This window comes from Perognathus longimembris, chromosome 8, assembly GCF_023159225.1.
Source record: "Perognathus longimembris pacificus isolate PPM17 chromosome 8, ASM2315922v1, whole genome shotgun sequence".
Classification (NCBI taxonomy): Eukaryota; Metazoa; Chordata; class Mammalia; order Rodentia; family Heteromyidae; genus Perognathus; species Perognathus longimembris.
In genome coordinates, this window is record NC_063168.1 from 28,156,300 (window position 1) to 28,183,319 (window position 27,020).

Here is a 27,020-nt window from a genome sequence, read left to right on the forward strand (position 1 = left end):
TTGTCACTCTCTTATCCAGAATTGCAAGGCTTATGAATAACAATATGAACAAAAGTAGTGGTTTTTGAGATCTAAGTCTGTTGCAATTTTTTTGAAGTTTTTTTCTTAGCCAAAGCAACATATTAATTTGAATAAAGCATTTAAAATTTAAAAATTGTAAGACTACCCTCAGAAGTCAAAGAAAAATTATTTCTGATATACTTCTAATTATTTGATATGAATACAATTCCAAATAAAGATTAAAATTATGTCATCAAAAATAACTGTTAATCCCATTCACATAGGCCATATGATTTAACTGCAATCAAAGATTTTTGAATATATATATGTACATATATATATATTCTTTTTTTTTTTTTTTTTTTGAGGAAAGGTCTTACTAACCTGCCCAGGCTAGCCTTGAACTCGTGATCCTCTTGCCTAGCCTCCCAAAAGCTGGGATTTCAGGTGTGCACCAACTTGCCTAGCTAAAAAATGGTATATTCTTATCTATAAAAACACCAGCATACAAACTTGAAATAAAAAGGTATCTAAAGGGTCACAGAAGTTTTAAATGAAGAAACTAAAAAAAAAGTATTTATAAACTAAGATAATAAAATTGATTTGATTGTGTTAAGAAATCTGCTTAGAAAACTTACTAATAATTATTGCTAAAAATTTTCAATATCCATTATTCTGTCACCAGAAATAGAACCAATTACTTTCTTAAGTGAAAGAATAAGTCAACAAGTTATTTGTCACATGTAGCAACCGTGAATGACAGTAACAAGAGCAGATGCACAGGCCCTTGGTCTGGGCTGTGTCAAGGTCTCACTGTGAAGCTATCAGGGCACTCTCCCTCTTTAGGACAATTTTATCTGTAGACACAGACCAGGGGTATCTTTTCCTGTTGCCTTAAAGTTTATATCAATAGCCTATACAAGGTAGCAATGAGAAAGATCTAGCAGGAGATGATGCAAGAGGGTAACTGTGTTCTAGAAGAAACATTTATCTGTCTTTCGATCCAAGCTTCTCAATTAATTCCTGAAGAGGTGCCAACTCACGCCTGTCAATCAGATTAAACTCCTGAAAAGAGAAGAAAAATAAAAGTTCACAATGGACCTAAATTAAGATGCTTTATTTTTTTGGTGGAATGAGGGACTGACCTCAGGGCTTCACGTTTACACTTCACTTTAGCTTTGCCTCAGTCCCCCTTTACATGTTGTTTTAGAGAAGGGATTTCTAAACCTAGCTTTCATAAATCCAAAAGAAAGATTAAATGATCACTATCAACATGTAAAACCAGAATTGTTTTTACTCTTTTTAAAAACATGGCTATGACATGGAGGTACACCCTGGTTTTCCTCCCTGTTTCCTGTCAGCTCCTTTTAGAAACACTGTCTTTCACATACTGATGGTATGGCCAGTGGCTGTGAGAGCATCAGCCTGTCACTAGAACCAAAGCATGAATATTACAGCACTAGATTCACACACACATACACCATCTAGGGAGAGGACAGACTCAGGAGTAAGTTATTCACCAATGGCTACTGTTATCAGTCATGACTAAGTAATTAAGCCCCATAAAAACCCCAAAGGACAGAGCTTCTAGACAGCTCAAGAACACAGAAGTTCCTGGAGGGTGTCTGGTTTTGAAAGGGCACATGCACCTCCCATGCATTACCCCATGAATCTCTTCTACCTGGCTGCTTGATTGTATCCTTTGTAAAACTTTCTAAAAATCAGTAATCAGGTTTCCTGAGTTCAGTAAGCTGTTCAAACCAATTAATTCAACTGAAAGAGGGTCTCCAGGGAACTTTGATGTGCAGATCACTACTAGTCATTACTTTGTGTGTGCCAGTATGGGGCTTGACCTCAGAGCTTCAGAGCCTTAACTCTTTTGCTCAAAAGTGATATTCTACTACTTGAACCATGGCTATTTCTGGCTTTTTGGTGGTTAATTAGAGAGAAGAGTCTCATAGGCTTTTCTGCCCAGCCTAGTTTCAAACCATGATCCTCAGATCTCAGCTTCCTAGAGGATTAGAGGCGTGAGCACCGGGTGCCCAGCTAAAACACATTACTTTTGACCGGCATCTGAAGTGGGTAGCAGACTTGTGGGGTGGAACTCTCCACTGTGGGGTGAACAGTACCTCCAGATAGCATCAGACTGAACTGAATTAGATTAGGGGACCAAGAGCATGGAAGCAGTAAATTGATCAGTCACTGGCTTGTTGCATGTGTGTCGATGGGGGGAGTCCCATATGTTTGGTCACAAAGTACTCTGTGTTATCAGATCATAGCAAGAGAAACTCAGTTTCCCCCATATCCTTGCACTAGGAGAGTTAAATAAGCAATTATAGGTATGAGAATGATTCTGTATTAAATACTAAAATCAACACTGTTTACACCAACATTTATCAAAATCATTATTTGACTGTATCCCCAAACTATAAATTGAACCTTTTATCCTGGCCAACTCTCGAACAGTGTACTTTTAAACACACACACACTCTTCTTTGTAGAGCTATAATATACAGTTATCTACTAAAAAGCTACCATTTTCCATCATAAAATACTATACAGACAATCTAGAGACCATATTCTATGTACAGAATTAGAGAGCTCTAAAGTTAAGCTAAAGGAACCCCTATCCTTTGGGGGGTTTTTTTGGTGTTTTTTTTTTACTGTTTCGTTAGTCAGAGCTAGCCTCAAATTCACAATCCTCTTGCTTCCCAAATACTGTGATTACAGACATGTACCACTATGTCCAGCCAATTCTTTGATGTTGTGAGAAAAAGCAATTTCTGTCAAATTAAAATTTCTCCATCTTGTAACCAGTCACCATTCTGTACTGGTATTTCCTGGTACTGATATTTCCTGGAATTATCTGCTTCTTGACTTCAACTGTAACTATCAGCTGTGTTGTTTGTAACCAGCCAGTCATGTTAAGAGTCCCTACCAATGTAGTTAAAGAATAGAAGAACCTCCACCCTTGAGTGGGAAATTTCCACTGACTTACCAACTTCTTCCAGCTGTAACCATTAGTGACCCTGCTTCCAGCCAGGTGGTAAATAAAGTGACGAGACAGACCCCCTTTGCATGGTTAGAGTGCTACCTTCCTTGTATCACCCCATCATCTTAGTAACAAATTATAAATAGAAATGAGCCTGACTCCTTAGCAACAAGGAGATGGAACAATGTCACCCCTTGGCTTGGGATAGGAACCAAGCAGACCACCCCACCCAATGTGGCTGCGGAACTCTGGGGAAACTGGCAGTACACCCTCTGTGCAGAACTAAAATGCCTTGACAAATGTGTCTATCCATTTTCTGACAGGAGAGAGTCAATGTTTCCAACAATACATCATTCAAATAGTATGAATTATTGTGATTTTTAAAACCTCTAGTTCTAAGTGCTCATAACTCAATCAGTCACATCACTGAATGACACATCCTCATCAGAGACCTGGGGAGCCAGAAGTAGAAGGGCTAAAACAGGGATGATGCATTTTATGTGGCTGTAGTACACACAATCATGCTTGTACTTAGCTGCTCTCCATCTATAATAAGTACATTGCTATTGTTTTGCTTTGTATTTGGTTGGTTGTGGGACTTGAACTCATGGCCTAGGTACTATCTCTAAGCTTTTTTGCTCAAGGCTAGCACTTTGAGTCACAGCCCTACTTCTGGTTTTCTCGAGGACTCTCCTGCCAGGACTGGCTTAGAACAATGACCCTTAGATCTCAGCCTCCTGAGTAGCTAGGATTACAGATGAAAGACACAGGTGCCCAGCTAAACACACTGCTCTTTATTAAGGTTACCAACCCAAGAAAGTCCAAGTTCTGTGTCAGAGGACACAGAAATCAACCCTGCTCACCTACCTGAACAAAGAAAATAAAGTGCTTAAAGGAGGTGTTGAGGTGGGCCTCCTCTTGCAGCTGCATCACTGAATCAAAATGCTGGTGATAAATATGGGCATAAACCCTGAACAGACGCTTCAGAATGGTCTTTGCCACAGACATAAAGTTTTTGGGAAATGGGACACCTGCAATCAAAAACACATATGTAGCAGTTAGTCTTTTACTTAAATAAATAGCAGCAAGTCTTGATATAGCTGTGAGTAACTGCATCACATAAACACACACATATAACCTCACCAATACACACAGCCATTTTTGTACAACAGGCATCAAATGACATATGATGTTCAAAGATTAAACTTAATTTTAGTTAATATTATGAGCTTCTCCCTGAGTAAACGCAACAAGAATAAGCATTTCAAATGTAAATAGATCACACATTACTTTTGTAACTTGTAGTTCTATAAAGTTACACATACATTCATGTGTACACTCACACACTCAACTGGGATTAGAAACTCTCCTAAGCAAAGAAAGAGACAGCATATCTACGTGTAAAGTATTATATCTTCTAAATTGATCATTTTTCTGTAGCCTGGAAAAGGCATATCCTTAGAGGAGGAAGACCTCCTGATGTTTTCAAAGAAAAAAGACAGGCACCAGTGGCTCATGCCTGTAATCCTAACTACTCAGAAGTAAGTCTAAGATCTGAGGATAGCTGTTTGAAGACAGCCAGGGTAGGAAAGTCCATGAGACTCTTATCTCCAGTTAACCACCAAAGAGCTGGAAGTAGAGTTGTGGCTCAAGTGGTAGTATCCCAGCTTTGAGTGAAAAAGCTAAGGGACGGATGCCCAGGCCCTGAGTTCAAGCCCTAATACCAGCACACACACACAAAAAAGAGTAAAAAAGTCCATGTACAGACACTACTTCAAGAAAATATTGAAAACAAGCACATGTAATAAAAGGAAGGAAATAAACCCCTCTTTTGTCATTTTGGTAATACTGGGATTTGAGTTCGGGCCTCAAACATTAAGATAATATTTGCTTCCAGAACAACCCAAATTAGTCACCATTAAACTAAGTAACAAAAAAGTTAGAAGTAGAGCTGTGGCTTAAGTGGTAGAGCAACAGCCATGAGAAAAAAGGGAAATTACCCAGATTCTGATTTCAAGTCCCAGGGCCAACAAAGAAAAGCAAAAATCCCACCCTCTTCTAGGTGGGGTATTGGTGACTCACCCTTATAATCCTAGGTAACCAGGAGGCTGAGATTTGAGAACTGTGGTTCAAAGCCAACCTGGCCAGGCAAGTCCATGAGACTTATCTCAAATTAACCACCAAAAAGCTGGAAGTAGAACTAGCCTTGAACAGAAAAGTTCAAGGACAGTGCCCAGGCCCTTAATTTAAGCCCCAGGAGCCGCACATGAGGCCCACGCACTGGTGCATGTACACACACTTGTTCCATTTTTTTTTCCAAACTTTCAGAAAACAAAGACATTAAAAACACACTTGCTCTGGGGCTGGGAATGTGGCTTAGCAGTAGAGTTTTATTCCCCAGCATCACAAACACAGAAAAAGCCAGAAGTGGTGCTGTGGCTCAAGTGGTAGAGTGCTAGCCTTGAGTAAAAAGAAGCCAAGGACAGTGCTCAGGCCTTGAATCCAAGCCCCAGGACTGGCAAAACAAAACAAAAAAACCAACCAAAAAACACACTTGCTCCACATTTGTTTTATTTTCTCTTTAGCTAGTTTCTAACAGCTTGATAGTTAAGTTTTGTGGTAATTGTGCCTGGCCCCCAAGTCTTGACTAACTCAACTTTTTAACCATTGCACTAGAACTTATGGATACGTTTTTCTGACCAGAATCTTTTTATATACTGAAAGTTCGGTTTTCAAAATTCAAGTTCTTTTCTCTCAGAATATATAATGGTCATCTTATTAATAAGCTGAATATACTAGTAAAAACAATAAACAGTTTGTCTAACAAGAAAAAGACACTGATAATATATAGCCTATGGGGCTGGGAATATGGCCTAGTGGTAGAGTGCTAGCCTTGAGCAAAAAGAAGCCAGGGACAGTACTTCAGGCCCTGAGTCCAAGCCCCAGGACTGGCAAAAAATAAAATAAAATAAATAGCCTAGTGAAGTAGGGATGGGGATCCAAAAATATCAGAATAAATTATCCAAGAGAAAAAAGATGAGAAAAAAGGATAAAGGTCAAAAGAACTCTTTTTTTTTTTTTTTTTTTTGCCAGTCCTGGGCCTTGGACTCAGTGCCTGAGTGCTGTCCCTGGCTTGTTTTTGCTCAAGGCTAGCACTCTACCACTTGAGCCACAGTGCCACTTCTGGCCATTTTCTATATATGTGGTGCAGAGGAATCGAACCCAGGGTTTCATGTATATGAGGCAAGCACTCTTGCCACTAGGCCATATTCCCAACCCTCAAAAGAACTCTTAATAACTCCAAAGGAAACCTTAGTGAGCAAACAAATAGCTTTGTTTTAATGTAAGTCCTTTCCAAGCTGACCTTAAAAGTCATTTAAGCAGAGCCCATACACAAAGTATCTGTAAGAAAAGATATGAAAGGTTTAATAACAGCGTAGAAAAAATGACCAACAGCAAACGGCTCAAGAATAACTTGTTACACAAATAATGTTGAGCAAGACAAGCCTAGAACACAGAGAACAAAGGGGCATGGCCTCCTTGATATATGACTGGGAGGGGAGGTGGGGGAGAGACAGTAGAGACCAGGTCTACAAAACAACAAATGTCTTACCATGTGGAAATGGTATTTCCACATGTTTGGGTCATTGACTTTACATTATGTATCTAAAACCAAACAACTACTAAACATAAAAAGGTCTAGAACAGACCTATCAGTGGAGCACAATAGCTCAACAGCTATGTACACATGATCATATAAGATGAGGATAAGCAAAAACAACTCCAAGAGAAGGACACAGGAGGATTCTATTGTTGATGTTACATTTAAAGTTCCAGGTGAATTTCCTTTGGCGTACCCTACATGGTTACTGTATATGATTTTGGTACACTGGATATTGTATATATGCCTACCTGATCTAGGGAAGGGAAAGAAAAACGAGGGTGTAAGATATCACAAGAAATGTACTCACTGCCTTATGTAACTGTACCCCTTTTGCACAACACCTTGTCAATAAAATTTAATTAATAAAAAAAGAATAACTTGTTACAAATGTCTCTGCTGCAAAAGCCCCTGCATAGGTTGCAAATAGGAATCCACTAGTATGTTGCTTACAGACACTTCTGAATTGAAAGTGACTCATCCCATTCTTGAATACTAATGCCAAAATCTTCATCAAAATATTAGTAAATAAAAGCCAAGTGCAGGTGGCTTACACCTGTAATCCTAGCTATTCACGAAGCTGACCTAAGGGTTGTGGTTCAAAGCCAACCAGAGCAAGAAAGTCTGTGAGACTCTTTATCTCTACTTAACCACTAAAAAGCCAGACATGGAACTGTGGTTCAAGTGGTAAGGAGTATTAGCCTTAAATGAAAAAGCCAAGGGACAGTACCCAGACCCTGAATTCAAGCCCTAACACCAGCACAGGCCCTGAGTTCAAGCCCCAGGACTGGCCAAAAAAAAAAAAAAAATGAAAGAAAGAAATAGTCTAGCTGGGCACCAGTGGCTCATGCCTGTAATCCTAGCTACTTAGGAAGCTGAGATCTGAGGATCATGGTTCAAATTCAGCCCGGTCCATGAGACTCCAATTAATCTCCAGTTAATCACCAATTAATCACCAGAAAAACTGAAGTGGTGCTGTGGCTCAAGTGCTAGCCTTGAGCTGAAGAGCTCAGGGACAGCGCCCAGGCCCAAAGTTCAAGCCTCATGATAGAAGGAAGAAAGGGAAGGAGGGAGGGAGAGAGGGAGAGAGGGAGAGAGGGAAGGAGGGAGGGCGGGAGGGAGGAAGGGAGGGAGGGAGGGAAGGAAGGAAAGAAAGGGGGGAGGGAGGGGGAGGGAAGGAAAACAGGAAGGAAGGAAGGAAGGAAGGAAGGAAGGAAGGAAGGAAGGAAGGAAGGAAGGAAGGAAGGAAGGAAGGAAGGGTCTACTAGTAGAAATCTTTTTCACCTAGTACTGGAGTTTGAACTCAGGGCCTCAAACTTGGTAGGTAGGCATTCTGCTACTTAAGCCATACCCTTTAACTTATTGCTCTAACTGGCCTGAGCCTTGATACTCCCAATCTCAGCTCCCAAGTAGTAGGATTAGTAGCTCTGAAGCAGAACATTTTTTAAAAGAAATACAGAAGTTGGGAGCAGTAGAGCACATGCTTATTATGTGAGATCCAGAGGACTGAGGTTGAACTCCAGAGGATTGCAACATGAGACCATCCTAGACAGAAAAGTCCATGAGATTCCATCTCAAATATAAATGGCAAAAAGCTATGCTTGAGGTATGGGGCCAAGCCAAGCAAGCTAATTGAGTGTGAGATCCCGAGTTCAAACCCCCATTCCAGAAAAAAAAAAAGCTTATATGTGAATATTTTTAAGATGTACATTCAAACAAAAAATTATCTAGACAGACTGGAAAAGATTAAACAGTGAGTAATAATCAGTGAGATGAAGAAACAGGCAGACATGCTGGGTGAAGTATATACTAGTAAAGATTTTTGGAAAAGAGTGTATCAGTCTGTATTAAATTATTAAAGTAAGAGTATTCAAATATTACATGTTTCATTCAGAATAGTTCTATAATACTAACTTACCAATCTTAGAAGGAAAAAGAGTTTCATCATCAAGCTGATCCTGAACCCAAGTCATTAAATAGTCAATGTATTTTGGCGCAGAACATTTGATTGGCTTCTTAATATTAGTTCCATCTGCCCAATGATATTCATATCTGGAGGAAAAAAATATGTCAGTGATAGTTTTCAAAAAACTTCACAACTTAAAACTTGTAATGAGAGCAGGTTCATATATAATTTTCTTGCTTTTTTTTTCTTTGTTTCCTTTGGGTTTTTTGTTTGTTTGTTTTTTGGTACTCATACTAGGGCTTGAAATCAGGGCCTGCTTGCTCTCACTTGGCTTTTTAGCTCGTGGCTGCATTTCTACCACTTGGACCACAACTCTACTTCCAGATTTTGCTGGCTAGCTGGAGATAAGAGTCTCAGAGACTTTTCTGCCTAGGCTGACTTTAAACTGCAATCCTCAGTAGGGGCTCCAGAAACCAGCACCTGGCTGTTCATCTGTAACTTTAATAAAATTATGTCAAGTTCTAGTGAAGATGTGAACTCACTATGGAACCATTGTAAAATATAATAATTACAATTGCAGCTGGCAGTGGCAGAATAGTTTTATAAGAAAAACAGGCAATAAAGGAACTACATTCCTATCTATAAGGCAGAAGTGTGCTGAGAACTGGCTTAAGTGTGGTGATGAATCCACTATATTTTGAGATCTTTGGTCATAATTATTAGAGCCAAGATTATAAAATCTTGTTAGTTGGAGAGAGCTAAAATAATTAATACATATACAAAAGTTCCAAGCAAAGCATTTAAACCACAGACAATCTATCCTCAGACCTCAGTCTTCTGAGTTGGTAGGATTTACAGGCGTGAATCACCAGCACCTGGCTCAGTGTGTTAACACCTGAATACTCTGTGTTATTTTCTTCAAGTGGTAACTGGAAACCTTGCATGAATTACCTAGTTATTTGTGTGAGGTGTGTGTATGCTGTGTATAAGTATCCATATTCATTTGGGCTTGTGTATGGTATGTCCAAGAGCAAATATATGACTCAAGCAAATTAATATATTTACTTTAAATGTGCTTTTTTTGGGGGGGGGGCAAATGACTTCAGAGAAAATTATAATCCTCAAAATGTGACCTATTTATTGCTTAATGAATTTTTTTTTTTTTTTTTTTTTTTTTTTGGCCAGTCCTGGGCCTTGGACTCAGGGCCTGAGCACTGTCCCTGGCTTCTTCCCGCTCAAGGCTAGCACTCCGCCACTTGAGCCACAGTGCCGCTTCTGGCCATTTTCTGTATATGTGGTGCTGGGGAATCGAACCTAGGGCCTCATGTATCCGAGGCAGGCACTCTCGCCACTAGGCTATATCCCCAGCCCCAGCTTAATGAAATATTAAAACATCTTTTTAAGATATATTTATGTCATTAAACTTTTAAATATTAATACAGGCCATTTAAAATTTTATCATGCACAATACTGATTTATTTTTAAACTAGAAATCTGAGCAAGAGCTTAAATTGTTAAAAATAGAATTATTCGTTTACTCATTTACAATTTGTGCATAAATTTAAAATCTAAATAGAATTCTTTATAAAATTATAGATAAATGCTAGATTATACAGGTCAGTAGTAGGATTCTTTAAATCACTTGTGAGGACTGGATTCAATCTCCAGTGCTTCCAAAATACAAAAATATATGGATTGTAAATACTACACATTGTTAATAAAATAGACACTGATAAATTAATTTTTGTGAAAACCCATCTCAACCATCTTTGTAGCCACATACACTTAAATTGATGAACTTGTTGGACATGCTCTGATGGATAAAATAAAAATATTCAGTGTGTTCTTGAAGAAAAAAAATAAACCACAGACAAATTTAAATGCCCTACATTTTATTTTAATTTATTTTGTAGTTTAAGAAATAATTAGAAAATAAAGTAAAAATTTTCCTCCTAAAATACCACAATAAAAAGGACTCACTAGGAATCTTTCCTCTTTTTTTTTTTTTTTGGCTAGTCTTGGGCCTTGGACTCGGGGCCTGAGCACTGTCCCTGGCTTCTCTTTGCTCAAGGCTAGCTATTCTGCCACTATGAGCCACAGTGCCACTTCTGGCCGTTTTCTATATATGTGGTGCTGGGGAATCGAACCTAGGGCTTCATGTATATAAGGCAAGCACTCTTGCCACTAGGCCATTTTCCCAGCCGTCACTGAGGAATCTTTTTTCCTTTATACCTATAGCAAAGTCATAAAAGACAATCTTCATTAAGAGGAAAACAGCTTGTATTTTTTAGCTATCTCCACATAAAATCAATAATTTATTATAGGAAAAACACTGGAAGAAAATACTTTCCAAGTCCATCATACTTTAACATTAGAGGTATGGATCAAGTAGTAGAGCACCAGCTGTGAACCAAAAAGTGAGCAACAGCTCAAGGATGGAGTTCAAGCTCCAGTACCTGCACAAACAATAACAATTTAAAAAATAAGGGGAAATTTTTTTTGTTGGTTTTTCACTTAAAATTTATCTTCAATTACACTTTAACATGTCCATTTATCTCTGTGTTCAGTGCATCTATGTGTACAGTGCATCTGAATTAGAATCATTCCATCTTTCTTTTTAAAAAGCAAAGTTTAAAAAAAAAGTGAACTTTTAGGATGCAAGAAAACCCTAACTCAAATTCTATAATTTTACCCCTACAATACAATTATACTTACTATGATGCAATTTAAAAAAATCAAACACTAATTGACTAACATCATGAATTCAAACAACAACAAATGTTGGCAGAGGTGTAGGGAAAAAGGAACCCTACTGCACTGTTGATGGGAATATAAGCTAATACAAGCACGTTAGACAGCAGTCTGGAGATTCTTCAAAAAACTAAGCATGGCTCTTCCCTACAACCCTGCCATACTGTTCCTGGGAAGCTACCCAGAACATCACAAACCAGGATACCATAAAGATACTTCCACATCCACGCTCATTGCTGCACTATTCACAATAGCCAAGTTATACAAACAGCCCAGATATCCTATAATAGATGAGTGGATTCAAAAAAATGTGGTACCTATATACAATGGAATTTTACACAACTATTAGAAAGAATAGTATTATGTGATTTGCAAGGAAAGGGTAGACCTAGAACAAATCATGTTAAGTGAGGTAAGTCAAGTTCAGAAAGACAAATGGCACGTTTTCTCTCACATGTAGAAGCTAAATCTAAAGTACATGATAAATTATATAGGACTCTAGGAATTTACACACAGTGAGACCAAAAGAGAACCCTCTGAGGGGAGGAACACAGAAGTGTAATGCCTCTGTGCCTCTGATTGTAATGTTGATGGAAATGAACTCCAGGAAACAGAAACAAGAGGGTTTTTTTTCCCCTCTTTTTTCTTTTCTTTTTTTGTCTTTTTGTTTATCTGTCTTTGGTAGGACTAAGAGGGAGTACAAAAATGGAGGGACATGCAGTGAACAAATGCAGCAGTGGTACTCAATAGAACCCATGTTGAAAATGAACTATATAAACTGTGGGTGAAGACAGGAGTGAAAAATGGGAAGAGAACAGAGGAAGGGGCAACACTGTCCAAAAAGAAACATACTCATTACCTGTCTTATGAAATGGTAATCCTCCGTACATTACCTTTATAATAATAAAAAAAAATTAGGGCTGGGAATATGGCTTAGTGGTAGAGTGCTTGCTTTGTATGCATGAAGCCCTGGGTTCAATTCCTCAGCACCACATAAACATAAAAAAAGCCAGAAGTGGTGCTGTGGTTCAAGAGGTAGAGTGCTAGCCTTGAGCAAAAAAGAAGCCAGGGACAGTGCTCAGACCCTGAGTCAAAGTCCCAGGACTGGCAACAACAACAACAAAAAAATTCTTTTAATCAAACACTGAGTATCCACAAATGTACTTATTTAATAATAACAGCTAAAGGCAAGTACTTAAAAACTATTAAATGAACTGTCTTTATACAAACAAAGGGACAATAAGAGCTGTCTTTAACATATTACTTAACCTATCAGTGATAAAGCAAAAGTAATCCCCTATGTAACAGGCCATACACATACCTGGGACCTGCAGACATGACTGGGCAGCTGGCTTCAGTACAGAATTCTGTAATAGTTCCATATAACATATTGATCTGGTTGAAGAAATCGACAGCTGCAGAGATAATAGCAAAATTGTATTATATATATATTTGGTATTTTATATTGTATTTTATTATATTGTATTTTATATTGTATTATGTTTATTACGTTGTATTGCATTATTTTACATATATATATCTATATCTGGTGGGGACAAGATGGGGAAGGGTCATAGAGCTTGAACTCAGGGCCTGGGCACTATCTGTGAGTATTATTGCTCAAGGCTAGCACTTTACCACTTTGAGCCACAGCTCCATTTCTGAGCCTGGGCATTGTCCCTGAGCTTTTTTGCTCAAGGCTAGTTTGAGCTATAGCTCCATTCCAGTTTTCTGGTAGTTAACTAGAGATAAGAGTCTCATGGACTTTCCTATCCAGGCTGGCTTTCAAACTGTGATCCTCAGATCTCAGCCTCCTGAGCAGCTAGGATTGCAGGCATGAGCCACCAGTGCCTGGCTTACATTAAGTATCTTAAATAATCGTATTAGATGGTGAAATTGTATTAAAGGTCTGTGTAAACACAACAAAAACATCAGACCTTTCAGCTGAAGAGAAGATAGGCAGTACTTTTTTGAGATGAAGTCTTGCTAGGTTTCCCAGGTTGGCCTCAGTATCCCAAGTAGCTAGGACCTGCCCAACTAAAAGTTAACGTATACAGAATTTCTAACCAACATGTAACAGTAGGAAAAGAAAATACTGGAGATAATTTTAACTTAATAGTGACTACTACATCTTCAGAATATGTCATTTCATAATAAATCAAGTCATTTGATTATAAATCATATATGAATAAAACATTATATATGAAAAAATTCATAGCTTCTTACCAGTCTGAACCAAATAATAGCATTGGCTAGGAAAGAGAAAAGTGGTGTAGAATATAGTATAAGGGAGAGGTGTACCAGCTTTATCAACAGGTAACAGGCACTCAAAACATTTAGGTCACTTCTTTAATAACTGGTGTTAAGAAAACTGGACACTCATATGTAGAAGACTAAAGCTGGATCCCTGTCTGTCAGCTTGCACCAATATAAACTCAAAATGGATCAAAGACCTCAATATCAGACCTAAAACTTTGAACTACTACATGAACATTAGAACTTATTGGCAGAGTATAATAATATAAGTGAAGTAAGTCAGGTTCATGTTTTCTCTCATATGTGGAAGCTAGATCTAATGTACAACTATGCATGCTAGTATATTCAGGACTCAATGTAGGGCTGGGAATATGGCCTAGTGGCAAGAGTGCTTGCCTCGTATACATGAAGCCCTGGGTTTGATTCCTCAGCACCACATACATAGAAAAGGCCAGAAGTGCTCTGTTTGTACGTTCATATAAGACTACTGTCGACATATTGTCTAATGTTGACATTACATTTAAAGCCCTAGGCGAATTTTCTTGGGCACAGGCCACGTGGCTACTGTATATGTTCTTGGTACATTGTGTATTGTATATATGTCTACCTGACCTAGGGAAGGGAAAGAAAAACAGGGTGTAAGATATCACAAGAAATGTACACACTGCCCTACTATGTAACTGTACCCTTTTTGCACAACACCTTGTCAAAAAAATTGTGTTTAATTAATAAATTACAAAAATAAATAAATAAATAAAATAAAAAAGAAAGAAAAGGCCAGAAATGGCATTGTGGCTCAAGTGCCAAGGCCCTGAGTCCAAGCCCCAAGGACTAGCCAAAAAAGAAAAGAAAAGAACTCAATGCATTTACACACAAACTTGACTAAAGGATGGTATACTTGGAAGAGGAATCTAAATACATAACTCTTCTGAACTAATGTACTGTTTATCAAAATGAATACCAGGAGGTAAAAATGTGTTTTGGAGCTGGGCACTGATGGTTCATGAATGTAATCCTGGCCACTCAAGAGGCTGAGATCTGAGGATTGTGGTTTAAACCAGCCCAGGCAGGAAAGTCTGTGAGACTCTTATCTCCAATTAACCACCTTAACCACCAGAAAACTGGAAGTGGTGTTGTGGCTCAAGTGGTAGAGTGCTAGCCTTGAGCTGAAGAGCTCAGAGATGGGACCCAGGCCCAGAGTTCAAGCCCTATGACCAACCAAAAAGAAAAAAGACATGTTGAGGGAGGGGCTGGCAAGAGTAGGGCACAGGAATGGAGAGAAGAAAGGTGAGTAAATGACAGTAGTCATTATATTCAGTGTCCATTACGTAAAAAAAAAAAAAAATGAACTATATAACTTGAGGGCAGGGACAGGAGAAGAACGAAGGAAGGGGTGACACTGACCAAGAATCACTGTATTCACAATCTGACTTTAAGGAATCATAATCCCTTTGTACAACTACTTAGTAATAACAATAATAATATAAAAACACCATCTAGCTAGATGCTGGTGTCTCATGCCTATAAATCCTAGCTACTCAGGAGTCTGAGATCTGAGAATCACAGTTCAAAGTCAGCCCAGGTAAGAAAGTCCATGAGACTCTTATCTCCAAATAATCACCAGAAAACCAGAAGTAGTGCTGTGGCTCACAGTGATAGAGCAGTAAGCATGAGCAAAAAGGGCTCAGGGACAGAGCACAGGCCCTGAGATCAAGCTCTACAATCACCAAGAACAACAACAAAAAAGAGATGAGTAATATAAAGTACAGAAATATCAAATCTAAACACCAAGGTTAAGTATTAGGAAGTTCAGAGAAAAGGCAAGGTGAGGAAGAGCTGGCGTGGTCTGGAAACAGGTTCTAGCTCTAGCTAGATGTAGAAGAAAACAGAAAAGAGAAGAGTAATAAACCCAACTGAGTCAAGTCTAACTACTCTGTGTACACAGAACTACATAAACTTGTAAAGTTTTTTTTAAATTGTTCTCAGTCTGAGGAAGTATCTCACAATGTAACTAGGGCTTTTCTAGAATTCTTTAAAACAAAACAGATTTTTTTAAAAAAATCTACCTTGTGGGGCTGGGAATATGGCCTAGTGGCAAGAGTGCTTGACTCGTATACATGAAGCCCTGGGTTCAATTCCCCAGCACCACATATAGAAAATGGCCAGAAGTGGCGCTGTGGCTCAAGTGGCAGAGTGCTAGCCTTGAGCAAAAAGAAGCCAGGGACAGTGTTCAGGCCCTGAGTCTAAGGCCCAGGACTGGCAAAAAAAAAAAAAAAAAAAATCCACCTTGTCAAAAAGAATTTTACATAAAAGTCCCTCACTTATAAACCTTTTCTCTTAGTCATGTTTCTAATGTAACATTGTGCCATGGAGATTCTCTCAAAGCAAAGAATATGCCCAGGTAGTGGCTCATTTGGTTCAAAGTCACTGTTCTCAAAATGTGGTCCAGGGGATCCCCTGTTTCAAGGAGAGAATCTATGAAATAAAATAATTATAACTGGCCATTTGTCTTCATTTTCATGTGGTTTAAATATCAAAACAATACATAAAAATTAACAGTAACATTTAAATTTCAACAACTCAACTCCTTTTTGTACACTCAGTTTAACTATTTTTGTTTCTTTACCTTTTCTTGCAACTGGGCACTGGTGGCTCACACATGTATGTAATCCTAGCAACTAAGGAGGCTGATAGCTGAGATTCACCATTTGAAGCCAGTCCTGGCAGGAAAGTCTGTGAGACTCTTATCTCCAGTTAACCACCAAAAAGCGGAATGTAAAGCTGTGGCTCAAGTGGTAGAGAACTTGCTTTGAGCACAAACTTGCAGGAACAGTGCCCAGGCTCTGAGTCTAAGTTCCAGCAATGGAACAAAAAAACAAAACCAACTAGTCTCAATCAAAACCACAGTAAGTTATTTTGTGGTTTTCAAAAATCTGGTGCTGGGGGCTGGGGATATGGCCTAGTGGCAAGAGTGCTTGCCTCTTATACATGAGGCCCTGGGTTCAATTCCCCAGCACCACATATACAGAAAATGGCCAGAGGGGGCACTGTGGCTCAAGTGGCAGAGTGTTAGCCTTGAGCAAAAAGAAGCCAGGGACAGTGCTCAGGCCCTGAGTCCAAGCCCCAGGACTGGCCAAAAAAAAATCTGGTGCTGGGGGCTGGGGATGTAGCTTAGGGGTAGAGTGCTTGCCTAGCATGCATGAAGCCCTGGGTTCGATTCCTTAGCACCACATAAACAGAAAAAGCTGAAAGTGGTGCTGTGGCTCAAGTGCCTTGAGCAAAAAAGAAGCCAGGAACAGTGTTCAGGCCCTGAGTTCAAGCCCCAGGACTGGCAAAAAAAAAAATAAAAATCTGGTGCTGGCGGCTCATGTCTGTAATTCTAGCTACTTAAAGCTGAAACCTGAGGATTGTGGTTCAAAGTCAACACAGACAGAAAAGTCCATGAGATTCTTATCTACAATTAACCACCAAAAAACCAGAGGTGGAAGTGTGGCTCAAGTGGTAGAGTGCTAGTTTTGAGCAAAAAATTTCAGGGACAATGCCTTGGCCCTAAGTTCAAACCCTGGGACTGGCGTGCACATGTTCCCATGCATGTGTGTGCACGTGTGTGTGCACACACGCATACTTCCATACCCATGTTCTAAAGTTCATATGAAAAAGCAAAATACCTGGGCAGCCTGTAGTAACATTTAAGGAAAACAAAGTAGGAGCATTGACACTACCCAATTTTGACACCTAGGTACAGAAATCCAGCCAGTGCAGTACTAGTGAAATAACAAACAAATAGGTTAATGGAACAGAATAGAGAACCTCAAAACAGATCTGACGAAGGAACAAAGACAATGCAATGAAGAAATGACAGTCTTTTCAATGAAGTGCTGGAACAACTGAAAATCCACATGCAAACACTGAAACAAAACGCAGATCTTATACCTCTCACAAAAATATACTCAAAATGGGCTCTGGGTGTTGCTCACATGTAGAGAGCTGCTTAACAAGTGCAACCTGGAGTTCAAATCCCAGTTCAAAAGAAAAAAAAGCATTTGAAAGCAATTACAAACCTAATATAAAATATGAAAATATAGGATTCCTAGATAACAAAGGAAGAACATAGGAGAAAATCTAAGTGACCCTGAATTTGGCAATGACATTTGAGATACTACACCAAAGATGCATTTTATGTAAGAAATAATTGGTAAGCTAGATTTCACTGAATTCAAAGTTCCTGCTCTGCAGAATACACCATCAAGAGAATAAAAAGACAAATAGGGCCAATGCCGATAGCTCATATCTGTATTCTTTGCTACTCAGGAGGCTGAGCTCTGAGGATCGTGGTTTGGAATCAGCCTGGGCAAGAAACTCTATGAGACTTTTATCTCATATAAACTACCCCTCCCCCCTAAAACAAAAAAACAAAACCAGAAGTGGATTTGTGGCTAAGTGGTAGAGTACTGGCTGTGAGCAAAGAAGCTCAGGGACAGTGCTCAGGACAACTTCAAGCCCTGGGACTGGTTGTCTCTCTGTCTCTCTCACTCTCTCTCTCTGTCTCTGTCTCTCTCTCTCTCTCTCTCACACACACACACACACTCACACACTCAAAGACAAATAGACAAGAAGAAAAATATCTGCAAAAGGCATACATAATAAAAGACAGCCTAGAGATACAAAGAAAACTATTAAAACTCAACCACAAGACTCAAAAAATGAGCCAAAAACCTTAAACCTGACCAAAGAAATATAGGTAACAGAAAAGCATATGAAAAGATGTTCATCAGGGAGATGCACACTGTGAACAATGGACACCAGTACCACTATTTAGACTGACAACATCAAACACTGGGCAAGTATGTAGAGCAACAGAAATTCTCATTTGCTGCTGGTGGGAATGTAAAATAGTCCAGCCACTTGGGAAAACTTGAGGTTTCTTTTTTCTTTTTTTTGGCCAGTCCTGGGCCTTGAACTCAGGGCCTGAGCACTGTCCCTGGCTTCTTCCCGCTCAAGGCTAGCACTCTGCCACCTGAGCCACAGCGCCCCTTCTGGCCGTTTTCCATATATGTGGTGCTGCGGAATCGAACTGAGAGCCTCATGTGTAGGAGGCAAGCACTCTTGCCACTAGGCCATATTCCCAGCCCAACTTGGGGTTTCTTATACTCTTACCATACCATCTGTTAACTGTGTCCTTTCGTATCTACCCAAAGGAGTTGACATATTAGGCCCACCCCAAAACATGCACATGTATCATTACAGCTGTTTACAGCAGCTTTGAATAAAGCAATCAAGACATTTTTCAGTAAGAGAATAAACTCTACTATAACTAGAAATTGGAATGTTCCACGCTGAAAATTTGTGAGCTATTAAATCACAAAAAGATATGAAAGAAACAAATATGTATAAGACCACCCCAAAGCTACAATAAACTACTAACTGCCCATAGGAACTATAGCTGACTTTTTCTTCCTGTGCAGGCCCCTGAGGGCTGCTGGGAGGTGGGGCAAATCCCCAAAGACAGACTTCCTATAAACTCATGTTCCACAGTAGAATCTCTGTACTTATCAGTCCTTTATTTGACTTGACTGAGTCCTTCAGCTTCATAGTATTCTTAGGAATTACATCTCACTCTTTGTTTCTCCTCAAGTCTCTACTCAATCTCACAAGCCACTACCAAATAATACTCTGAGTAACAGAGTTTTGGATGTGTTCGTACTACTGTTCCTTTACAGATAATTTGCTCTATTACACAGTTATACCTGTACAAGGAAATGTATTCATAACAAGATTTTAACAAAATCTATAAACCACTAGATTGAATGTTGTTAAACACATACTGTTAACAGCAATCCATTCATTGAGGTCCTCTCCCTCTGGCAACATAACAGCTTGTCTCAGATTCCCACTTCCTAGAGTTGCTTCAGCATGTTTCAAGAGTTCATACTGATGAGATCCTTCCGGGATATTCTTCTTGGGCTTGAATGTTTTAGAAGAGCGGCTGCTGCTGTTGGGTTCAAAGAAAGAAGTATAAATTTTGAGAACTAAAAGCATAATGGCATAACTTTAGGCATGTAACTGGAAAAAAATATTCCCTGAAATGTGCCAGGATGGAAAAGAGATAATCACAATAGAAGGTTATTTTAGGGCTGGGGATGTGGCTTAGTGGTGAAGTACTTGTCTACCATGCATGAAGCCCTGGGTTTGATTCCTCAGCATCCCATAAGCAGAAAAAGCTATACGTGTCACTGTGGCTGAATTGGTAGAGTGCTAGCCTTGAGCAAATGAAGCTCATGGACAGTGTCCAGGCCCTGAGTTCAAGCCTCAGGACTGGCAAAAAAAAAAAAAAAAAAAAAGGATTTAGGGCTAAAATACAGTTCAGTGGTACAATGCTTGCCTAGCATGCATGAGACTGTGGGTTCTACCCCTAGCATCATACACACACACACACACTTGCACCAAGGAGAAAATCCTGGGTTCTAGCCCTTGATCTGCTGCTAACTCTGTGACCTTTCTAAGAAACCAAACTTTCTTTTAGCCTCAATTTCTACCTATAGAAAGCTGTGAAGGGGCAAGTTCTGGTGGCTCATGCCTATAATCCTAGCCACTCAGGAGGCAGAGATCTGAAAATTACAGTTGAAGCTAGCCTGGACAGAAGAGTCTGAGACTATCCCTAGTGAACCAGCAAAAAAGCTAAGACTGAAGGCATGGCTCTGGTGTTAAGACTGCTAATCACAAGCCAAACAAAAGCTGAGTGAAAGCCGGCGAAGGTAGCTCATGCCTATAATCCTAGCTATTCAAAAGGGTGAGATATATGAAGATCGTGGTTCAAAGCCAGCCCAGGCAGAAAAGTCTGTGAGACTTATCTCCAATTAACCACCAGAAAACCAGAAGTGGCACTGTGGCTCAAGTGGTAGAGCACTAACCTTGAGCTGAAGAGTTCAGGGACAGCACCAAGGCCCAGAGTTCAAGCCCCACAACCATCAAAAAAAAAAAAGAAGAAAGAAAGAAAGGAAGAGAAGAAGGAAGGGAGGGAGGGAGGGAAAGGAAGAAAACATTAAAACAGTAGTTTTAATTTTTTTGTTATTTTGAGATAGGATGTAACTCAGGCTAGCATTGAACTTAATATCCTTCTGCCACAGCATCGTGAGTCCCCATACACAGCTTGAATTATATTTAATGGATATATTCTATACAAATATGAACAATCTAACTGGTTAATATAGTCTCAGCAGCAAACTAAAGACCTAGAAAAAAAGTGGGAGCTGGAGGCATGTTCCTAGCAGGCCTGAGCACAGTATCACCAAAAAAAAAAAGGAATGAAAGAAAAGAAATTGAATGATAGGAGAATGTGAAATGATTTCAAAGTTCACTATGATCTTTATCTAAATTAAGACTTTTATGCTTCAAGTAACACTATCAAGACAATGAAAATGATCCACGAGAGAGAATATTTAGACATCATAAATCTAAGAGACTTGTAGTCAAAATATATTTTTAAAAACTCTTACAACTCAAAAACAAAAAGGTAGGAGGACAGGGTAGATATGAGGAATACAAAATTCATACATGTATGGAAAAGTCAATGGCGTCCATTAATTTCTCCAACTAACAGGTGATAACAAAAATTTTAAAATCAATCCAAACTTAAAAGTGGGCAAAAGATTTGAAGAGCCTTACTCCAAAAATATATGCACAAATGGTGAATAAGCACACAAAAGAGATATTCAACATTATTAGTAATGACTAGTTACTAATAGGGAAGTGCCAAACTATAGGAGGAGATTCCACTTCACACTTAGATGGCTGTAATAAAAGTGACAAACCAGAAGTGCAAGAGTGTGGGCAATTTGGAACCTGACTATAGTGCAGTGTGAAAATAAAACAGGGTAGCACTTTGAAAACGTTTAGCAGTTCCTAAAAAGACCAGCAATCCCATTCTTAAGTCTATAACCAAGAGAAATGAACACACACATACATACGTGCAAAAACCTGTGCTCAAATGATCATAGCAGCACTATTCAGAAGAGGAAAAAACAATCCATGTCCATCAACAAGACAAGGTTTAAAAGAAATAAAACTATGTAACTATGTCCAGAGGCAACAATATATCCACAAATCAATAAGTAAGCAATTAGTCTATGGGGTGTGTGTTTGTGTGTGTGTTACCTCCAGTAACGTGGAAATCAGTAATTTAATCTAAAGTGTACAGACTTTTAACACAGTAATCATTCTTCATGGTCAATACCCAAAGGAAAGCAAGTGAGATTTCAGTAAAGGTATTTTTAGTAAAGCTATAATAGCAAATTACTACAAAGAATTCAAATTTATCACATTAAAGAACTGAGTAGGGCTGCTGATGGCCTATGCCTGTAATTTTAGTTGAGATCTGAGGATGGCAGTTTTAAGTCAGCCCAGACTGGAAAGTCCATGAAACTCTTATGTCCAAGTAGCCACCAAAAAGCAGAATGTATAGCTGTGGCTCAAGTGGCAGAGAGACAGCCTTAACAAAAGAGCTCAGGAGCAGCACCCTGACCTGAGTTCAAGCTCCAAGACTGGCACAGAAAGAAAAGAAAGGAAAGGAAAAGAAAAGGAATGAATACGACTAGGCACACTGGTTCAAGCCTGTAGCAACAACTACTCCAGAAGAGACTGGATCAAGGTTTGAGGTCAGCCTGGAAAAAAAAGCCATTGAGACCCCACCTCAACAAATAAGCCTGATTGCACACCTGTAATTCCATCTATGAGAGGCCTGAAGTAGTCGGTCTGAAGCCCTTCAAGGAAAAGCTACATCCTACTCGAAAAGTAAACGAAATCTGAGAGCTGAGGGCTCCGGCTCAACTGATGGTCTATCTGTCTAGCTGAGAAGGTCCTGAGTTCAAAAAACGTAGCATTTACGGGGTGGGGGGGGGCAGGGGGGGAGGCAAACTCTGGTCGTGAAACACAGTAAAATATAATTTCAGTAAAATATAATTAAAATGCCAAGCACGTGGGTTCTATTTCTAACCTATAGCGTATGGCTATTCACTCATAACTCCTAGCTAACCACTTCAGAAGAGTGGAGTGATGGTTCTCAGATCTTAATGCGCGTTAAGGTTAACGCCGCGTTAGGGCCCTGGCCTTATCTCTAAAATGGGATTCTAAAAGGACAACAGGTCACGAAGCCAGTACTGGGCAGGAGAATGGCACAGAACGGTCTGGCTGCAGGGCCCAGATCGAACAGCAATGTCCTCAACACTACAGCAATGCATTTTCCGGGGCAGCATTTTTCCGCTGGGCTATTATAACGACATTAATGAAACCAGACACACGAAGGGAGGAAAGGAAAGCTAAAGCAGCCCGCTAGACCGGTGCGAACCCCCAACTGGCGGCGGGGCCGGGCACTCGGTCCGCCCATCGTCTCTCCGCCCACCAGGGCGCTGGGGCGGAAAAGTTTGGAGGCGCTACCGGCCTCGGGGCCTTTCAGCTCTCCAAACTTCTCACTCCGCGTCCTCGGCTTCCCCCCACCCCCAGGCCTCCACGGTGGCCCCCAGCCTGGCACAGCCGACGCCCCGGGGTCTCCCCGCCCTCTGCCTGGCGCCCCGGGCTCTCGCTTGGCCTCACTCACAAGAGGAAGCTCATCTTCGGTCCTCAGGGCTGGGGAGGGGGCGCTGGCCCCCGGCCCCGGTCAGGATTCGGAGCCCACGCGGGAACTAAGAGGCGGAGGGCCGTCCTCAGCTCGCGGAGAGCGGAACAGCAGGGCGCCCGGCCTAGACCGGGGTTCGAGTTGCGGCTAGCAGGGCCAGGCACCGCAGCGTCCACCTCGTCAGCCTCCCCCACTTCGCAGACCCGAAATACGGAACCAGCAAAATCTCGCGAGCCGTGGCTTCGTCCGCCTCGCCCCGCCGGCAGCGGCTTGGCATCCCCTTTCTCCCCGCCCTCCTTTAGAGATCAGCCAATCGCCGTGCCTTCCCTCTCCCGGGGGCGGGGTGAGGGCCGAGGTCTTCCAGAAGCCTGAATCTAGTCCCCGCCCCCTAATACTGCAATTTAAAACATATAAGGCACTAATAGGGATATGTTCACATAGCAGGAAAGTCCCTCTTAAATTGTGTGCTCCAGGGTTTTGTGTATGTATTCACAGAGTTTTGCAACCACACTCACCGTTATTTAATTCTAGAACATTTTTGTCCTTTGTCCAGTAGCTGTCCCTTTTCTCTCAGATCCTACCCTAGCTCCTGGCTACCCCCACTATGAACTTTCAAGTTCGGGGACAGGTTTTCGTGAGGATGAACATGCATTAATTCAGAGCAAAAAGAAGATAACAAGGGAAATTGTGGGAAAGTTGAGTCACAGGCTCAGTAAGTGGGGGTGCAGAACGCCTACTGTAAAAAGACCTTGCTCTGAATCTGTCAGTCACGGTGGTATTTATGAATTCATTTCACTCAAACATCACTTGTCACATTAAGTTAACGATGTTAATTTGTGCACACACACGTGTAGATCTGAGCCTCCCGAGTAGCTAGTATTTCAGGCTTGAGCCGCTGGCAACCAGCTAATGATATTACTTTTTTATTTTTTCATTTTTGGTAGTATCGGTGAGCCATTCCTCCAACTTTTTGTTTGTTTTTTGTTTTTTGCCAGTCCTGGGGCTTGAACTCAGGGCCTGAGCACTGTCCCTGGCTTCTTTTTGCTCAAGGCTAGCACTCTACCAATTGAGCCACAGCACCACCTCCGGCTTTTTCTATCTATGTGGTGCTGAGGAATCGAACCCAGGGCTTCATGTATACGACGAGGCAAGCACTTTACCACTAAGCCATATTCCCAGCCCCTCTCCATCTCTTTTTTTTTTTTTTTCCCAGTCCTGGGCCTTGGACTCCGGGCCAGAGCACTGTCCCTGGCTTCTTTTTGCGCAAGGCTAGCACTCTGCCACTTGAGCCACAGCGCCACTTCTGGCCATTTTTCTACATATGTGGTGCTGGGGAATCGAACCCAGGGCTTCATGTATACAAGGCAAGCACTCTTGCCAGTAGGCCATATTCCCAGCCCCCCATCTCTTTTTTTGTACTTAAAAAAATTATTTTTTGTGGTGGTCCTGAGGCTAGATCTCGGGGCCTGAGCACTGCCCTGAGCTTTTGTGTTTAAGGCTAGTACTGTACCACTTGAATAATAGCTCTACTTTCAATTTTTAATGGTTAATTGAAGATAAGAGTTTCACTGACTTTTCTGCCCAGACTAGCTTCAAACTGCAATATTCAGATTTTGGTTTCCTGAAAAGCTAGAATTACAGGTGTGAGTCACTGGCATCCAGTTGTGCTAGTTCTTTAAAAAGAGTATATTTCTTTTTGGACAATGTCACCCCTTCCCTTCCTTGCATTCTCCCAGTTTTTCCCTTCCACCCCCACCCATAAGTTGTATAGTTCATTTTCAACATAGTGTCCAGTAAGTACTATTGCTGCATTTGTTTTACTGATTACTTTTGAGGTAGGGTTTTGTTTTTTGCCTGGACTGTACCTGGATTGTGATCTGCCTATTTTATGCTATCCATTGTAACTGAGATAACAGATGTGTACCACTGTGTGCAACTTCTGTTGAGATGGTGCCCATGAGTTTTACTGCCTGCTCTAGCCTGGAAGGATTGCAGGCATGATCCATCTGTGTCTAGCTTTGAGGTTTGCTTTTAAATTTTATTAACTTTATTAATTTTATTTGTAGATAGTTTAAAATATGTGCTTTGTTACAGTCATATGGAAGGTATAAATATAAGAACAGACCCAGGGCTGGGAATGTGGCTTCATGGTAGAGTGCTTGCCTAGCAGGCATGAAGCCCTGGGTTCGATTCCTCAGTAGCACATAAACAGAAAAAAAGCTGGAAGTGGTGCTTCCAAAGCTGAAGTGGTTGAATACTAGCCTTAAGCAAAAGAAGCTCAGGGATGGTGCCTAAGCTCTGAGCTCAAGCCCCAGGACTGGCAAAAACAAAACAAAACAAAATAGACACATACTTTTAAATACCTTACACCATTTAAAAAGTATAATACAACATGAGAATTTTAAAAATTGAAGAATGTTTTTCTTTTTAATGGGATGTTGTTCAAGCTAGAGAATTACTAAATCTACAAAAGATATGACATTAGAAAATACTTTCAGTATAATTAGATTTCAGGAAGAAGAGAGGAAGCCTTAGTAATGCATTAGGGGAAAATCTCTGGTTAAAATTTGGCTGGGATATTCATGTAGTCCTTTAGAGATCAAAGACAAAATTTCCTAGAAATGAGGGAGAAAGTTGCTAATTGCTCATCGCTGTATGGCAATTTATTCCCCACAGATAGATTCTACACAAAGACTGGGAAAGGTTTATTCCCTCCTTGGCTCAGTGGGACCAAGCGGTCACCATCTGTTCACAGCAGACACTAAAAACAGAAACTGAGCAGCCAGTTACAAAGATATAGGTCCCACCTCTAGGGTACCTCTTTCCACCCCACACCACCCACACCCACATCCACATCCACCTTAGTTCATCACACAGCTCCCTTTTCTCCAGCTTGGAGAGGATTTGCAACCACTGTTTAACAGCCTTGGTCCTTCGTTTGCAAAACTTCATCTTTATCTTAACAACCTCCCTCCACTTTTGTCACTTGCAGTAAGATTCCTCTCCCAGACAGTTGGAACTCTCAGGGACTCCTATTTTAGCCTCAGTCATGGGTAAATGAAAGAGACAATGAAGCTGTTCCTTCCCATTATCTTAGGACTTAGGTTGTAGACAGTGAGAGAAAAACCCCAATTTATCAGACACCGAACACTCACTCAAGCCAAGAAAGCCATTTCAAAGCTTCCCTTCCAAAAATGTCATAACCCCAAGATGAGAGCTCTGTATTTGCCATACACACTGGTGAACATGGCCTCTGCCCTGTGTAGTGCTTGCATTCAGTTGGATAAGATAGATCTTAATTGTTGTAGAGCTGACTCCATCTTGATTAAGGAAACATGGTAGGAAATGTTGGGGGGAATAGAGCTGACTCCATATTGATTATTAGGTCAACCTGACCCCAAAATCTGCTTCTGTAAATGGCTTGATTAATCTGTTCGTTGCTTGTTCTACCCCCTGCGTCGACCTCCTACATCTGTGCCACATTTGCTTTTTGCATTTTCTATCCCTTGTGTCAATCCCCTACATCTGTGCTACTCTTTTACTTTGATAAACCCCAGCTCAAGGACTGGTGGGGGTGTAGTTTCAGCTCCCGAGTCTGTGCTGTATCCCTGACCAGGCAGTTCACTTTGTGCTTCCCCAATAAATCCATCTTTTTGTTTGAGACTGTCTCTGAGTGGAGGACTTTTGGAGGGATGGGAACTCCTTCCCCCCCTCCCCTCGAACCCAGTAACATTTCTAACCCCATAACATTAATCAAATAAATGACACCACTAGGTAATATATAATTTTAAATAGTGATAATTGTACAGAATGCAACTATGAACATTAAGAAGCCAGGCACTTG

At 40.5% G+C, this 27,020-nt stretch overlaps 1 protein-coding gene across 2 annotated transcripts; it reads right to left on the reverse strand.

Moving 5' to 3' along the window:
• Positions 1-105: 105 nt before the first annotated feature.
• Mob1a (MOB kinase activator 1A) lies at positions 106-23,399 on the reverse strand. Of its 2 annotated transcripts, none has more exons than XM_048352769.1 (6): positions 23,159-23,399; positions 19,392-19,555; positions 12,632-12,725; positions 8,572-8,705; positions 3,860-4,023; positions 106-1,065 (listed from the first exon to the last, which is right to left on the reverse strand). In XM_048352769.1, the coding sequence occupies exons 1-6, from the start codon at positions 23,170-23,172 to the stop codon at positions 988-990; spliced, it is 648 nt and encodes a 215-aa protein (XP_048208726.1). In that variant the 5' UTR covers positions 23,173-23,399; the 3' UTR covers positions 106-987. The 2 variants fall into 2 exon arrangements, with proteins under 2 accessions (XP_048208726.1, XP_048208725.1); XM_048352768.1 differs by having other exon boundaries at positions 19,392-19,558; positions 23,159-23,398.
• Positions 23,400-27,020: the final 3,621 nt, after the last annotated feature.